Source organism: Pipra filicauda, unplaced genomic scaffold (genome assembly GCF_003945595.2).
Source record: "Pipra filicauda isolate LSUMZ 115617 unplaced genomic scaffold, ASM394559v2 scaffold125_size2111803_pilon, whole genome shotgun sequence".
NCBI classification, from domain to species: domain Eukaryota; kingdom Metazoa; phylum Chordata; class Aves; order Passeriformes; family Pipridae; genus Pipra; species Pipra filicauda.
Genome location: NW_024103718.1, coordinates 1482632 through 1499436, shown reverse-complemented (window position 1 = coordinate 1499436; position 16805 = coordinate 1482632). Strand labels below are relative to the sequence as shown.

The 16805-nt window shown below is 40.8% G+C and overlaps 1 protein-coding gene across 2 annotated transcripts; it reads right to left on the bottom strand.

The window, feature by feature from the left end:
* Positions 1-127: 127 nt before the first annotated feature.
* On the bottom strand, positions 128-6138 carry TEX30 (testis expressed 30). 2 transcript variants are annotated; one of them, XM_027730790.2, is made up of 5 exons: positions 6120-6138; positions 4780-5010; positions 3298-3349; positions 1660-1871; positions 128-490 (listed from the first exon to the last, which is right to left on the bottom strand). In XM_027730790.2, exons 1-5 carry the CDS (start codon positions 6135-6137, stop codon positions 317-319), a joined length of 687 nt encoding a protein of 228 aa, XP_027586591.1. In that variant the 5' UTR covers position 6138; the 3' UTR covers positions 128-316. The 2 variants fall into 2 exon arrangements, with proteins under 2 accessions (XP_027586591.1, XP_027586593.1); XM_027730792.2 differs by lacking the exon at positions 6120-6138 and adding an exon at positions 5922-6023.
* Between the last annotated feature and the right edge of the window lie 10667 nt (positions 6139-16805).

Below are 16805 nucleotides of genomic sequence, written 5' to 3'. Positions count from 1 at the left end.
CTGTCCAAGTAGATTTTTTTCCAGTATATTACTTCAAATATTAGCCAAAAGCATTTACTTAGTGCTCTCATTCCTAAGTGTTGTATATGGTTAATTGCACAGAAAAAAATGCTGCCATGATACTAAATATTTTCTGTCCTTCAAGAAGTTCTTTATTGTTTTGCATACTTTTTTAATTCATACAAAGCTTTACTCGCATTTGCACTGAGACCTGTGAAAAGATCTGTTTCAAAAAATATGCCTCTCAAAAATAACAAACTCTTAATTTGCCATATTTAGGAAAAACTATATGAAGAAACTGCTTAAACACTGCAAATTATTTGTGCTCCAGTTCAACATTCTCTTTAAGCCATGAAAAAACTTGTGCATTTATTTCTTCCATGACATCATCTGTTGTTCGTCCTTTGACTGCCATCCCATGGTTAGCTTTATCAATCCAATGGATTTTCTTGGGGGCTTTCATTTTGCTTGCCACACCTTCTAGCAATTGCTATGGAGAAAATAAGAATAAAAAAGTTAGAGAATCAGCTGCTACAAACTGTGCAACTCCTAGATGTCTCTCATTTTGCCTGTGTAATGCCTAATAGGCAGCTCTTAAAAACAAAATGGATTTGTGTGCAAACGCAAAACACCTTGATAGGAAAATGGGATGTATTCTGTATTCAGGATATGAATGCTGTGCTCAGCAATGGGATCTGCTCAAAGGTCCGCCCTCACTCAAACACGGAATAGCAGCAAATTAAAACTTCAAAAACTGAAAAGGTCACAACCCTGTGCAGGCACCTTCCCCACAGTGACAAAGGAATCCACTTCTACTGTTAGAGGGTAGTGGTAGCCATAAAGATAGAACTTTCTAAGTTAGATTTGTCTGTAGGGGCTGAATAGCAATATAATTCCTTAGGGACTGGCTTTGATGCTGTTGCACTTTCTCAGCAACCAGATCTAAGAACCAGTTCAGAAACTCTTAAAGATTTCTGCATTGAGAGGGCACACCAGGGATCTGCCGGTTGCTAGCCAGACTTATTTTGGTGACAACTCCTCTCAAATGCACTATGACTCCTTAGAAGCTGTCCAGGCATGGAAAATGCCAGTTGGACACACTCCCAAATTCAAGCTGACCTGTTCAAGAACAACAGATACTTGTTTGCAGGAAAATGAGGCAGAAAACCACTGTGTGCTCACCTCTGCACACCTGCTCTTCATCTCTACAAAAATATCACTTTCTGCTACAGAAGCCTGATTTGTGAGCCAGAACTGCTTTGCTAGAAGAATTTGTCATGAAAACATGACAAATATGAAATTGGTAGTGCAGTACAGCATATATGTTTTGTAACCTGAAATAGTTAAAACAAAATAGCAACTCGCTCCTTCCACGGGCCGCTTTTAATTTGTACAATAAAAAACACTTAAATCTGCGGTATTGCAGTGACCCAAAGATGAGTTAGCTAAAGTGGAAGATCAAGCGTGATCCATAGGTTTTAAGCAGCAAAGGAAAGCACCACCAGGCTTCCTTATGTCCAGCAAAGTCCACCCAAGGCTTCCTTCAGAAGACCTATATTTAGAGAAGGCTGTAATGAGGTACACCATACAGATGTCACTCTGGCTCATTTTTACTCCTCCAGACTGCCTTTTCATGGCAGGATTTACAAGGGTACTCACTTTTTCACACATTTCATCTGCTGATCCTGAGACAAATAGCACTGGACAGCTGATAAATAATAAATCTTCATCCCGGAGCTTGGACTGAAGTTTTGGTCGATGCAATGGGTAAGATAAACATATGAGACCTCGAATGAAGTCACCATCATCATCATCATTCTGGCTAAGCTGACGTATCAGAGAGGCAGCAGCTCGTGAGCCCATGGAACGGCCTTTCTCCCATGTAGAAATAAAGGAAAAAAGTATATCTGCTGTCACCTCATTCGCATTCTGCTTGAGTAAACAACTCCTAAAAACAATCCAACTGAGTGTATATCAGTGTACCAGCAGTATGAAATGCTAGTGATGCTTTTATTCTTTTATTCCATGAAAAATATTAACCTTAATTTCAACATTTTCTGCTAAAATAGTTGTCTAATTATATTGTGATTTCATGTACCCATTTAAAAAAGAAGGGAAAAAGAAAAGATAAATGAAGAAGGATCCTTTGCAATACTGGAAGGATACAGCCCATCCTGGGGCAGGGGGAAGAGAGGGATAGGTCCTATGCTCTAGAGCCTTGAAATTTGAGATAGCCATTATATAATCTTATATAATTCTTTTCATGCAACCCCAATCTGCTCAAATTAAAACAAAGTTCTATGCACCTTATTCCCAAAACCAAACCAGCAAGTGTTTATGCACAGCTCAAACTTCAACCTAAAAGTAAAAGTAGAAGGGGAAAAAAAAGATAAAGTGTGAACTTGTAGCATGAGGTCAGTCAGTAACAGCAGGGGAATATCAAAGCATCTCCTCAAAGACAAGGCATATGAGCTGACAATGCTCTGTAATTGAGTGTTACAAGTGGCTGATTCCAGTGGGATTAACTTGCATCAGCACAGATTTTGTTTCACTTAGTCAGAGAACATTTAGAATTTCCCATATCAAGTTATTCCTAATCACCCCATCTACTGCCCTTTTCACATAATATAGCTTTTTTTTTTTTTAGCTCCCACTGGGTTTTAACTACCAAAACCTGTTTTGGGAAAACTGTTTTCCATTTACCAGTAACTAGAATTCTTCAAGACCTGCAGTTAAAAAGTACACATGGATTATCAAAAAACTCATGCCCTGTCACTTTTAAGTGATAAGTAAGTTTTCTCCCAAAGTACCTGGAAAATGCAATCTGTTGCTCTTTCCTTCCTCCTCTACAGCAAGATCTGTGGCATAGTGAGGAAGGTGAATAGATCTAGACAGCCATGCTCTCGAGAATCTGACGGAAGCAGCAGGCTGAATGTTCCCACTGGTGACCTGAGCAGCAGTGCTGCTCAAGCCAGCTGCACACATGCCCTGCACAGTCACCAGCTCCAGGGGAAGACCCCCAAATGCAGATCTGTAAGTGGGCTTGGCACCCATGTTCCCATGGCAGGCAGAGGGCTGCTGATCCACTAATGAAGGTTACAAAGCATTAAACTGTCAGCTCTCCCCAGCTAACCCACTACTGGGAGGTTATTCAGCTTGTTCCAACATCAGACTGAAACCTGTCATCCACATCTGTTTGTTCACTTCTCAACAAAGTGGGATAGACTTGGAATAGTTACAGACTGCTATTACTGGAGACAGTATAAGAGAGAAAAATATTGATAATAAAAACAATACCTGCAAGGAAGACGCCATAAAGTTTATAATCATCAGAAAGTTTTAAGTATTCCTAAACAAATAAGATAAAGAGAAGCATTACAAGTCAGAATTACGACAGCTGGGAAGCTGGAGATTTCTTCTGTTTGTAGCTACTAAATACAAAATGGGAAGCTCTTTGAGCACATCAGATTAAACAAAAAACAGATACATACAAGTTGCTCTCTTGGTTTTTTCACACAAATGGTTTCATAACATTTTGCAGCAACGACATAAACATAATCGATTTCACATTAGCTCTCAGCAAGTCTAAAATATCAGGTGCCCTATCAAGTTACCAAAACACGAGTGATTACTGTGTATTAACTTAGTGTAGTAACAGAGGCCATGCACACCCTTGGCCCATCAAAAGGAAAAATAAGTTACCAAAAATGCCCTTCATTCAGATCACGTATTTCCAATTACACGTTTGAGACACGATCATTTAAGTCTGACAGAAAAGATAAAATTCAGCAACAACTTTTTCAGTTTTTAGGAGATAACTAATCAGATGCTATCTTAGCAGAGGCCTTTAAATTACCTTTACACAGCAGCATATTAACATAAACTCACTAACAACATTGTGCTTCTTCCAAAAAGAATGCAGAACAGATCCACATTAAAGAGAGAAAAGTCTGACTTTAAGTTAATGTACATATAATCCCAATGACATACAAATTAGTTCCTTAAAAATTGGAATTTGTTCCCCTACAAAACTGCCTCATGCTCAAGGAAAAGTGCTTCCCATGCCCCACTAAAAGTCACAAAATAATCAGGAAAAAATTTCCGTTCCATCCTACATGCTCCAGAAGAAGAGGATTATCTAAACTGATTCTATTGCAACAAAAGCTTCCTTATTTTAACAAAACTTAACTACATGTACCAGCAGCAGAAAAACACCTGCATATAAGAGGTTAAACTGATTTTGAAATCAAAGATTACTTAGATATTAGGGCTCTCATACACTAATTCCAATCTCTCTTGCTTCAAATCCTGCCATGACCCAGTCCCCTACTCTTTCCCAAAATCTGCTTCTCCAGCTTCCAAGCCTCAAAGACCCAGCACAACTCCCAGATCAACTTCTTTCTCTCAAAACTACTTTTAAAGCTGTTTCTCTTAATCCCCCACCCCTCACCAAGCCCTCCCAGAACACCTACCTCTTGCTTTCATCCCAAACACTTGAGTTTTTTTTTCAAGCTGCAAATTTTGCCAGGAAACACCCTTGCTTTTTCTCAAGCTTTACTCTCTCTCCCTGAACTCCAACCCACATATTTGTGGCAGCTGTTCCAGCTATTGCCCACATAAGAATTGCTTCTGCTGTTTCTGTATACGGATAGCTCCATTTCGCTAATCATTGGTTCTAATTTTCCTGCTGTTGCTTGACTAATGCCTGGCCGTAATTTCAGAAACCTGGAAGACAACACTAACAGATCTAAGCTTTGGCAGAATTTGGTCACTTCTTACCACAACTGTTTTGAAAGCCTTAGTCCTATAAGCAACATTAAGACCTTTACAAGTAAACCGCAGGCACAGAACTCCACGGGATGCCAGATAGGTTGCCAAAGACAGTAAGTGAGGGAAATTCATATCTCCTCCAGCTCCATGGGTAAGAATCACTCCATATGTTGATTTCTTCTCTGGGACAGAGAAGACAGCGTCAAGATATTTGTTTCCAAAAGGTATTTTCACTTTAACCTAGAAATGAAACAAACCCCAATATTATTAAAAAAAAAAGGAAGCGTGTTCTAAGTCCACACATTATGATGAACTAAAATCAGACAAGAAATAAACAAAAATTGCAAGCCTGCTTATATTTCTTCCATTTAAGAGTACTAAATGAGTAAGTTTACATTACTCAAAGATTCAAAGATTTTCCATACAAAAATGGGCAAGTCACTTTATGACTCAACACCTTATGTGCTGCATTAGAAAATGAAGCATCCCTAGCTTCAAAGCATGAATTGAAACGATTATTACCTTCTCTATGTATCTATGTCTAGCTTTTTCAGAACCAACTAGCAGCCTAAACCACAAGAATATGCAACATTAAGACACAGCTCAGCAAACATCTCCAGACTGCACAGTGGGAATCACTCAGTGAAAGAGCAGCCTGCATATAGTCAAGGACTGAACTCTCCCCAGGGACAGGAGATAGCACAGGTGCAGACAATGTCAGCTCCAAGGGGGGCGCAGAAACCCCAGTCAGCACAGGAGGAGCAGAACCAAACTGCTCAGGACCAGCTGATGTTCTGCAGAATGAAAGGGAGCTGGACAGCAGAGCATACGTGTTCCTGCTGCAGCTTCTGAGAACAAAAAGGCAAACACCCCGGTGCTGGGACGAAACCCAACTTCATTCCACTGCCTCCCAAAGGCTCTCCCTGGCAGCGCTCCCACGGGGGAACTGCGCAGAGGGGCAGGAGGTTGGCGGCGGCCTGGCCGAGCTGCTGCTCCCATCGCCTCTGCCCGCCTGAAGTGGTGGGAGATGCCAGACAAGGGGATGGTAGTGGCGCCTGTACACAGAGATGGGCAGAGCAAACACAGCTGCACTTCCCGACCCCCGGGCCGCTGCTCAGCGGGGACCAGCCCAGGCGGCCTCAGCTGCCCACCAGTCATGGATGCGCCTCTGCGAGGAAGGCAGAGGCGGTAGCACAACCACCCCGCCCCGCCTTCCCCATCTCCAGGGGCTCCTCAGAAGGGAAGGGCAGTTGCCGAGGCTGCAAGACCCCACGTATCCCAAGGGAACAAAGGCACGCGGACCCCGCCGGCAGCAGGGCCAGCCGATCAGATACAGCCCGCGGCCATACCTCGGCATGCCCGCTCATCCTGGCGGTGACGTCATGCAAGTGACAGTCCGCCGAGCCAGTCCCGACCCGGGGGCCGGGCACTGCCTGGCGCTGATTGGTCCACAGCGGGCGAGGCCCCGCCCTCCCGGAGGCGAGAGCGGGCAGCCGGGAGGCGTTGGGGCTGTTGGGGAGCTCTGAGGGTGGGTGGGTTGAGTCGCGTTAAGTAACCGAAAACTGACGAAAAATAGCTTCTAGTCCCCTGTACATGTAAAAAAACACGGAATGATGGATGGTGACTCGGAAGAAATAAACCCAACTATGTGGGGATTGCTTGGAAAGTCATGTTCTCACTGACTTCAGGGAGTACAAATGTGATGCTTCTGATGAGTTACGGATCACAGAATCAGTTACGTTGGAAAAGACTCTGAAATCATCGAGTCCAATCTTTGACCTAATACCACGTTGTCAACTAAACCATAGCATTAAGTGCCATGTCCAGTAGTTTCCTGAACACCCTCCAGGGATGGTGTCTCCACCACTTCCCTGGGTAGTCCATTCCAACGTTTAACAACCCTCTCCGTGAAGAAATTCATCCTAATGTCCAGCCTAAACCTACCCTGGTGCAGCTTGAGGCCATATCTCCTCTTGTCCTGTCACTAGCTGCCTGTAGAAGAGACCAACCCCCACCTGGCTACAACCTCCTTTCAGGTAGTTGTAGAGAGTGATGAGGTCTCCCCTGAGCCTCCTGCTCTCCAGGCTGAACAACCCCACCTCCCTCAGCCTCTCCTCATAGGACTTGTGCTTCAGCCCCTTCACCAGCTTCATTTCCCTTCTCTGGGTACACTGCAGCACTTTAATGTCCTTACTGAATTGGGTCCAAAAATGAACACAAGATTCAAAATGCAGTCTCACCAGTGCTGAGTACAAATGGAAAGGTCAGATGTTCAGAGCAACATCAAGCAATTTTTTTGGCAGCTGGTGGCACACTGGATCTCTTTGGCATCCACAAGCAGGAGAGATAGACTCCATGGCTGGTGCTCTAGGTACCAACACATATCTATGCCTTGGACTGGGCTTTACTGTACAATAAATAACATAGTGTATTCAAAACAGCCCTAAACTGATGAAGACAGCACCAATAATCTACAACAGTGCTTGCAGTATTTGTATATTGAGTATTTCTCAGGTTAAAAAAAAAATTTCCAAAATCCCGTATTGCAAGGTATTTAGTTGGAGATCATGTTTTCTTCCAGTATCAGTGTATAAAAACTCATATCAATTAAGGTGCCTTATTACTTAGCTGATTGAAGATGTCATCACCAAATAGAACTTTGTTTTTCACATGTTCACCTGCTGGAAAATAAGCACTCTCTGACTTCTGCTCCAAACGTCTCACTGATTGTCACTCCACCAGCTGGATATTGTCAAACACTGGAATCCAAATCCTGCAGCCTTCTGAGAAGTGAACCTGGTATGGCAGCTCAGGTCTAACCTACTGTCTCAATTACCACCCCTGCTGCATGAGGACAACCAGCCTCACAGGCAAATTCCCAGTCCAGGCATTATTATCATAAGTGTGAAAGACAGAAGTGGAGAATCTGAAAAAAAAATGGGGAGATTTATTTGTCTGAATTTCTACCTTGCCTAAAAAATGTTAAGCTAAAGAAAGATGCAGATGCTTAAAGCTGAGTGAAAGGCAGCAGCACAGACTGAATGAGTTGTATGCCTTTCACGAGGAGCTGCACCACAGATGGTGTTGAGACAGCAGCTCCTTCAGCCATAGCTCAAATTTGGGCAGTCCAGCAGACTAAGGGAAAGAAAATACTTCAGAGCAATGCAAGATCAATTTATCTTGGATGAAGATGACACTGTTCTGATTAATACTTAACACCAATTAAGCCTTTATAAATGAGATATTGGCAAAAAGGGACTGAGAAGATTTGTTGTCCCAAAGTAGTTACGACCTCAATCTAGAAGATAGGAATGCAAGAAGGAAGTTAAGAAAAACTTCATATTAATTTTCTATTTTTTTTTTCATTGCTTTCTTTCTATACTTAAGTGATGCTTATGTGGTTTTGTGGGGATTTTATTTTCTATTTTTTCCTCCCACTTAAGTCCACCTGCTATATTTGTCCTGCTTTATTCACATACTGTTTTCAGAGCAGTCCTTGAGGAACACGTATCCCATTAAATCTACCCAAGTGTAACCTCTTCCCACTGGAAAACTGCTTTCTTATGCTTTCCTCATACAGCAAGCTGCTACCAGTTTCCTTTCTATTTTCTCTCTTCATTTTCTAAGACCAAAACTCCTTTCAATATTTAAAACTCTTCTCTGAATAAGCACAGCCTTCAAGGTAGTCTAGCTAATACCTGGCAGAGTCCAGAACAATGCAAATGCCAGATTGGATGGGGCTCTGAGCAACCTCGTTTAGTGGAAGGTGTTCCTCCTCATGGCAGGAGGGTTGGAACTGGGTGATCCTTAAAGTCCCTTCCGACTGAAACCATTCTGTGATTCTATGATGAAATGAATGTGTCAGGAAGAAGAGACTGTCATTTTTTTATCCTTTGATCCATGTGAATGGGACTAGCCTATTTTTGCCACACTTCTCCTGCAGAAACTTTCCTTCTGGAAAAGGAAGTGGTGCCAAATATTGCTAATATGTCAAAGGCTAGGAACTTGAGTTATAAATACATACATTAGATTCCAACTCATGGGCATATTTTTTATGATGGATAAATTCTGGGTTTTATTAAGTTCTGCATATGTAATGAAATACCCTGATTTACATGCAAAGGAATTGTTTTTCAATTTTGCAACATAAGGCAATCCTCATATCTAACTATTCAAAATTAGGTTTCTGTGGGTTTAGGGCGACATTTAAGTAGATTCTGGTTGATTTGCAATGTTCTGGTAACTCTTCTGAAATCCAGTTGTATTCACTTATAGGCATATTGAAAATCCTAATTCTTTTCTTTACACACTTATATATGAATTAAAATTCTAAGTTCAAGCTCCCACCTTTGAAAAAAAAAAACAGATTATAAATATTTTTTGAATTTCTTTATTAATATTTTTAAATAAACATCTAAGAAAATGCGGTTTCTTAGGTGCATGGTATCATTTCATAGCTTTAATCTTACATCACCCCTGGAAATAGAAGTTTATTCTGAAAACAATATATAGTGCATAGTAACCTAAATTTGTCACCAAATATGAAAACTAGGAAAGGTATGTGATTTGTCATTTCTCAATGAGAATAAATGTTGAGTGTTATAATAACCTATACACTGGTGTAAGCACCTCTGACAGATTTGATATGCCAAAGACAGCTGGGTTTGAGGAAACAGTGGCTGTTTATCAAAGAACAACATTATCCCCAGTCTAAACCTGGGACCTGTTAACTTTCAGTAGCACATCAGACAATCCCTGTTCTTTTCCTCAGATTATAAATACTGTTTTCCATACCAGAGACTTAGGTTAACACAACTCATGCAATGGGAACAACAGAGACGACCCTTCGCACTAATCTTGTGTTGGAATAGATTTGTTTAGAAAAATATTTAAAAGTAAATATAAGTGTAAAAGAATATATTGGGTTTTCTTTCTGTATTTCAGTGCAAAATAACTAACAGCTTAATGGCATGGGGATAAAAAACATTTTTTTTCTTTTCTTAAACTGTTTAACAAAAGGCCATCAAATTTTTTTGCTTGTTTTAGGCTGAAGACATACATATTTGTTTTAAAAGCTCAGCTCTCCCTCTAAATTACAAACTTGACTTTTGACCAAGAGCCTTCATTTTTTCTTTTCCTGAGGATGTGGATATGCAGCAACACATGAACATGCTTTGTTCACAGGCATCAAAAACAACTTTACTAATTTTCTAAAAGTGATCAGCAAGCTATTATTTAATTGGCCAGTACAGTTTCCTATGTTTAAAAATGGTGATATCCATAACACTGCCTAATTTTTAACTGTCCTATCATACGTCTAGAGGGTCTGAAAAAGTTTAGAGATCCTCTGTGAAAGAGGAAGTGATGGGCAGGCAATAAGCAGAACCACTATAACATGCAGAAAAATACAGTATTTTAATGTGGCATATGTAAATCCTCATGTCTCCATTATGAGCTGGAAAACTTGGTCATTTGCATTGGATGACTTTCTTTAGCAAGGGTGAAGGAGCAAGCCAGATGCTCACATTCTCAAGGAACAGACATTGGCCACCAGTGAGATCAGAAACTGTCTTGGCTATAACTTTTTTTGGGACTTTGGGCTGGTCAGAAGGCAGAGTATTCAAACCAATCTGAAAACAGTTCTACTAGTGGTAACTCTGTAATACAGTCTGATAAAATGTACTTATTAAGTGATTTGTTCGTTCCCCATTGATAACCATGTGATTGTTTTATTATTATACTTTTTTTTATATATAAATATATTTTTTATTATATTATTATATTTTTTCCCGTGATCTCAGCTTTCTTATTGTGCCCACCTGTTATATATAGTTAGCCTATTCAAACTGTAATATATTAGTAACATGCTTACATAGTAATATAATGTAATATATATAATATATAAGAAATGTTGTGTATTTGCTAGATAGTGATTTTTGTGAAACTATACCATGTACAGAGAACTGGTGCCTTTTGTAGCATTATATTGGCCACAAACATCACATTGATCACATAACATGAGGTAGCAAACGTGCAGCAAATGTGCAAAGACTTCTCTCCCTTTGAACTGCACAAGACCCTTTGGGAACATTTTTGGCTTTGTAATTGTGGTGCTAAATGGAATTTCCTTACTTTAATTAAGGAAGGTGTCATCATAACACATACTTTTGGATGGCAAATTTGGATGCTATACATTTCTCAGAGTCTTTGTTAGGGATTTTGTATTCCTTCATTGTTCTTGATAAATGCAACCACTTTGTTTTCCAGTGGCAGCTGTTACAATCCACGCGTGTGCTGGGACTGCACAGAGCACTGCTGGCAGGAGATCGCCCTGGCTGTTCTGTTCCCTTGGCTTACAGTGAACTGACCTGGCCAGGAGCCGGTGGAACAAACCTTTCTACTCCCACTGCTGCGAGGAAAGAATTAATAGTTATGGCATGTTCGTACAATCTTTGAATGCTGAGCTCAATTCCATATATGTTTTCGCTCCAAAGTTTCACTCTGTTTTTATCTGTCTTTTTTTCAAAAGATTAGAATGGTAAGGGATGGTAAAGAACATTATTGATGCTGCTGGGATTACCTTTGTCGTGAACACTGCATTAAGATCTGAAACTCTTTAACATTTATCTCATAGTCAAAAATCTGATACCCTCTTGCAATCGTGTTATTAGTCATCCACGTAGGTTACTTATCTGGAGTTTATTGCTAGTTATAATTATAAACACAGTGCTACAGCCCCTAAATATGGGCACTGTGTACATTTTGTGTCTTGTCGCAAGCTTCTAGGCCATTTTCACTTCCATTAATAAATTGATCATTTTGAGATGCAGAAAGTGACATTGCACTTCTCTTTGCCTTTAGCTCACACAGAGATTCACAGAAATTAGAGATTTAATCCCTTTATTTATCCATAAGTTGTCAGAATGAGCAACTGAGGCTCTGCAGATGTCTGTTGCACCTTCCTCATTTGTCATTCCTCCAGGTTATTTCTTTTCTTCAGGCAGACAGAATCACAGAACCACAGAATCACCTAGGGTGGAAAAGACCCCTGAGACGACTGAGTCCAACCTTTAACCGAACACCACCATGTCAATTAGACCATAACAGTAAGTGCCACATCCAGTCATTTCTTGAACAATTCCAGGGATAGTGACTACCACCTCCCTAAGCAGCCCATTCCAATGCTTAACCACCCTTTCAGTGAAGAAATTCTTCCTGATGTCCAGCCTGAACCTCCCCTAGTGCACCTTGAGGCCATGTCCTCTTGTCCTGTCGCTAATTGCCTGGGATCAGAGACTGACCCCCACCTTGCTACAACCTCCTCTCAGGTGGTTGTGGAGAGCAATAAGGTCCCTCTGAGCCTCCTCTCCTTCAGGCTAAACAATCCCAGCTCCCTCAGCCATTCCTCATAGGAGTTACTTATGATTTTTCTAAGCACTATTCTCCAAAGCATTCCAACAATCCCTTTCAGCCTTACATTACCTGTACATTTAAGAAGTACATTATCCACTCTGTAGTCCAAGATATTTCTAAACATAGTGAGTTCAAGAAAAGAGTGCATGGAGCTGTCTTTGATTTATTCTTCTGTTCCAACAGAATATCTGTCACAGTTGCATTACCGAGAAATGTTTTCTGGCTTTGCGTGTGTGCTGTTGGAAGTTTAATTTATGCTATGATTCTCTAGTCAGATAGAAAGAAGCAATAGCAAAGTTTAATGAAGTCAACATCTATTACTGTTCACAAAATGTGCTACAGTGGGGTAGGAAGAGAAATAATTTGATTTAACACAACTTATTAACTGTAAGTAGATTTTAGTGTACACAGATAGCATGTATTTGCTTAGTGCCTAGAAACTGAAGTTAAACTGAAAGGTCTAATTATTAGCTTCTTATTTTCCCCTTTTATCTTACATGTTTTCATGAATTTACATGTGTAACAGGATATAGTGTGCTACTGGCTGTATACTTTTGAATATAAACATCCAAACTTACATACATGCACACCGAAAGTGTTAGTGAGCAAGGAAATGAGCCTATAAATGTCCGAAGACTGACAGATGTGGCTATGGGTGGCCCTAGACATAATTTTTAAAAGTACTATTACTTCTCACAGCAGTCTTCTAGCTCAGTGTGTTCATAGGACAGTTCGTACAACATCTAACTGGGCTCAGTGAGTCTTAGGTGGAGGAATGCTTACAAGGCTATTGCCAGCTATTTTAAATCCTCCTGGTGTCATGAGAAGCTGCACTCAGTGCTCAGCCAAATAGTGAATTCATCTCAGTTCATGTGTTCCATGCATCAGTGCTGTCAGTAGCTAGCTGACAGGTAATCACAGAAGCATAAAATGGCTTGGATTGGAAGGGACCTTAAAGATCATCTAGTTTCAAGTCCCCTGCCATGGGCAGGGACACCTTAACTAGACCAGGTTGCTCAAAGCCCCATCCAATCTGGCCTTGAACACTCCCAGGGATGGGGCAGCCACAGCTTCTCTGGGCAACCTGTTCCAGTGGCTTGCCACCCTCACAGTGAAAAATTTCTTTAGAATATCCAATCTAAACCTATCCTCTTTCAGTTTAAAGCCATTGCCCTTTGTCTTATCACTTTCTTTGTAAATCCAAGTAGGTGGACATTTTTAAGTTTTGCATTTAGTGCCATATCTAAAACCAATCTGAGCATATCTGGAGAGATGACATTTGTCTTAGTCTCAGGTATCTTTGGCACAAATCTCTTTACAAGACCTGCTCTTCTGAACACAGAAGAAATTGACTGTTGAGAGACAATGTCCCGTCTTACAGCTCTCCTGTGTTCCCAGCTGCGACAGTAGCTGAAAAACTACTCTTTACCCTTTTTTTGGGTCCTTGTATCCACACTCCCTCAACTGAGCTGAAGCTCCTCATTTTCTGTATACAAGATTTTTTTCATCTCAGCTGCCTTACATTCACCCTCCTTTCTTTTCTGCAATCTCCCTCCCAAGGAAAGACCATCCAGAAACAGCATTGTTTAGGAGCTTTCAAACCTGGTCAGGTGTATTCTCACCTCAGTTCTGACAAGTGTAAGAGTTTCTTCACATCTTCTACAGCTTCCTGAAAAGCGATGGTTAAGTATGGTTCCAGTGATCTCCAAGCCATCTGTTTGTGCTCTGCTGTTTTGGTTGTAAAATTTACAAGAGAGATGCACAAAAACTGGAACATTAAATGGTGACCAAAGAACACTCCTTAAATAATGCTGAAAGACATGCTCTGACTATGCTGGTTTTTTCATGTGCTGTGGTCAGTCAGCCAGAACTCATCTGAAATTCATGGATCAAAGCTGTTATAAAATTGTATGGCAATGGGTCTTGCAGCCATTGCAAAGACTTTGATAGGCTGGAAGAGAAGATTTGGGAATGGTACAGGTAGTAGCACACACATTGTACATGGATTCATTAAAATTCAGATTTTAAAGAATGCTGAGGCTTGTAAGTACTTCTCTGATACACCATTAAATGTGCCCTAAACTAGTTCTTCTCTAAGCTTCTTGCTATGTTAAGTATGTCAGGTATCCTGACCTGAACTTGAAGTTATGGGTTGCATGTCACAAAGTCTGCTTTCCTTTTTATAAGGGCACATTGATTGCGAAGTGGAAAATGTCCCACGGGATGCTGCAAGGGCAACAAATTACTGGTGTCCACATGACAGCTTTTAGCCCCAGGCATGTTTGGCACTTCTCCTCAGCACTAGTAAATCAAGAGATTATATGACATGAATAATTTCAAGAAGATGCAAGAAGAAAGGTGAAGCACAGGATTTAATGAAAGTACACCATGTGTACTTCAAAGATCCCGGAGCATTACATGACTTTTACTTATTTAGGACTGGTCATCCAACCTTTGAACTTTTGGACGTGCAGCCTTGTCTTAATCACCTGGATACTTCAATAAGCAAAGCCCAATCATTTACTTTGGAGACTGGATCTAAGATCACAGGTCTCTCATGTGTCTGTTCTGCAATTAATCTCATTAGCTGAAAAACAACTATGAGAAAAGTTCATTCTACTTCAGCCTTCTGGGAAAACACCAAGGATAGTAACAGTACACTCAGAAGCTGGAGGACTCGTTTCCATAGGGAATTCATAGGTCTTTGCCAATGGTAGCAAATCAGACAGAGAATGTCTGAGTAATGACATCAGGCAACACCGTCTGTGGAGTCAAGAGGCAACTTGGTGATAAAGTCAGAAGGAGACAGGCCTGGCAAACTGCATCATGCCTATGCCAGCTTATGCCGGTACACACGTCAAGGTTTTGGCCTTTTGCTTCATAGTGCGATAGCTAGGAACAGAGCTAATGAAAAGGGTGGTGAAAGGAGAACCTAGGGGAAGGTCGTCTGCAGGATGGAATTTATGGTGTTATATGTTTTGTGGTTTAATTGCTCCTTTCAGTCCTTCCAATTCTATATGCTCCAAAGGGAGCATTTGTTCCCTGTGGTTTTTAGTTTGATTTTGGTATTTTGGGTTGTTATTTGGTTTGGTTTTTTGTTTGTTTGTTTTCCCAAAGGAAATAACTACAGGGTTTATGGCCAGTGAGTTTAGAATATTGACCCTTAAGAAAATGAACCATTTCCAGATTAAGGGAGATCTATAAGCCCTCAGTTTCAATCAAGATCAGGTTTAGCCCATCACTGTACGGTGGCCAAACCAGTCTTAGCACCCAGTGGTGGCAAACCACATTTATAAACTTGACCTTCTCTTGGATGCTCTGTTCACTTTGAGCTCTTGGCCTTGTCCAAATGCTGGGCTGAGATTATAGGCCCTCATGTGGTCAAGAATGAATTTGTATCTGCAAAAAAGGAAGTCAGATCAGTTGATCTGTGAGATAGGTCAGCTAATTTGTCCAAGAAGAGTCAGAAGAAACTAATGGTTTTGCATTGATTTTGCATCAAACTGTTAAAATTCTTGAAATCTTTCAATATATAGTAGTGGAATGCCTCAGAAGGAGATGCAGCAGCAATGTATCTCAGTAGATGCTTAGACGTCACTGCAGTCAAATATCTTTTAAGTGATAAGACATTTTCCTAGGACCACAGAAATGAGAGAATCCAACTACATCATCTAACCCTATCCCTGCCAAAACAACGTTGTATGACATTCGCTGTGGTAGCTTTTGGGAACTCTTAAGACCACATTATGGCACCAGTCCTTGTGTTTGCAGTGACAGAGTCCCTTAGAGGGGAAGGAAGAGGTTGTACCACTACAGGCACAGCAGGTAATCTTTTTAGTCCCTGCAACTCTCTCACTTCCTGTAAGTTTATGTTGTGCTTATTGCAGCCAATCAAATACAGCAGAAAAAATAGGCAAAAAAACCCATCTATTCTCATGTTTATATTTATGCCATTTAATCTTTGGCCAGAAACTTAATGGGGTGCATTTTCAAATACCAGAACATGGGAATACCCACAAAAACATGCAGGTATGCTTATGCACTTTTTTTTAAAACTTGTATCAGAATTCTTACAAGTTTATGCATGTTAGGCCTGCAGGATGAAATAAACTTTCTTGTGGAAAGTCTAGCACAAACTCAGTATTTAGACCTTGTTACAGCCCTAGTTTGAGAGGTTAAATAGTATTAAATGTTGCAGGAGCCTCATGCCACATCTCTGGAAGGGGAGTGGGTAGAGTTCATTCACTGTGAAGTAATACTTGTGTGAATAGTTAGAGGTAGGATGACCAGGAATCCATGCCTGGAAAACCTGTGATCTTGATGATTTCAGTGCCCTCTCTGGCATCCTGTGAAAGATCTCACATGACAGCTTTGAAGGCAGCTGGATCCCTTGCTGGTCAGCTGCTCCTACCAGAAAATTCTTCTCCAGATATTCTCTGGATGGCAGAAATCCCCATCAAAACACTCACCAGAAGGGAAAGAGCAGCGGTGCTGTGAAAACAGCCTGGGGAGTGTCCCCATATCAGATAAGCCCATCAAAAACACTGGTAGTTCAGCAACATCAAACTATTAAAATGTCACAGCATGGAGCTCAGCTTGAGCTGTTTTGTTCATTTCTGGGA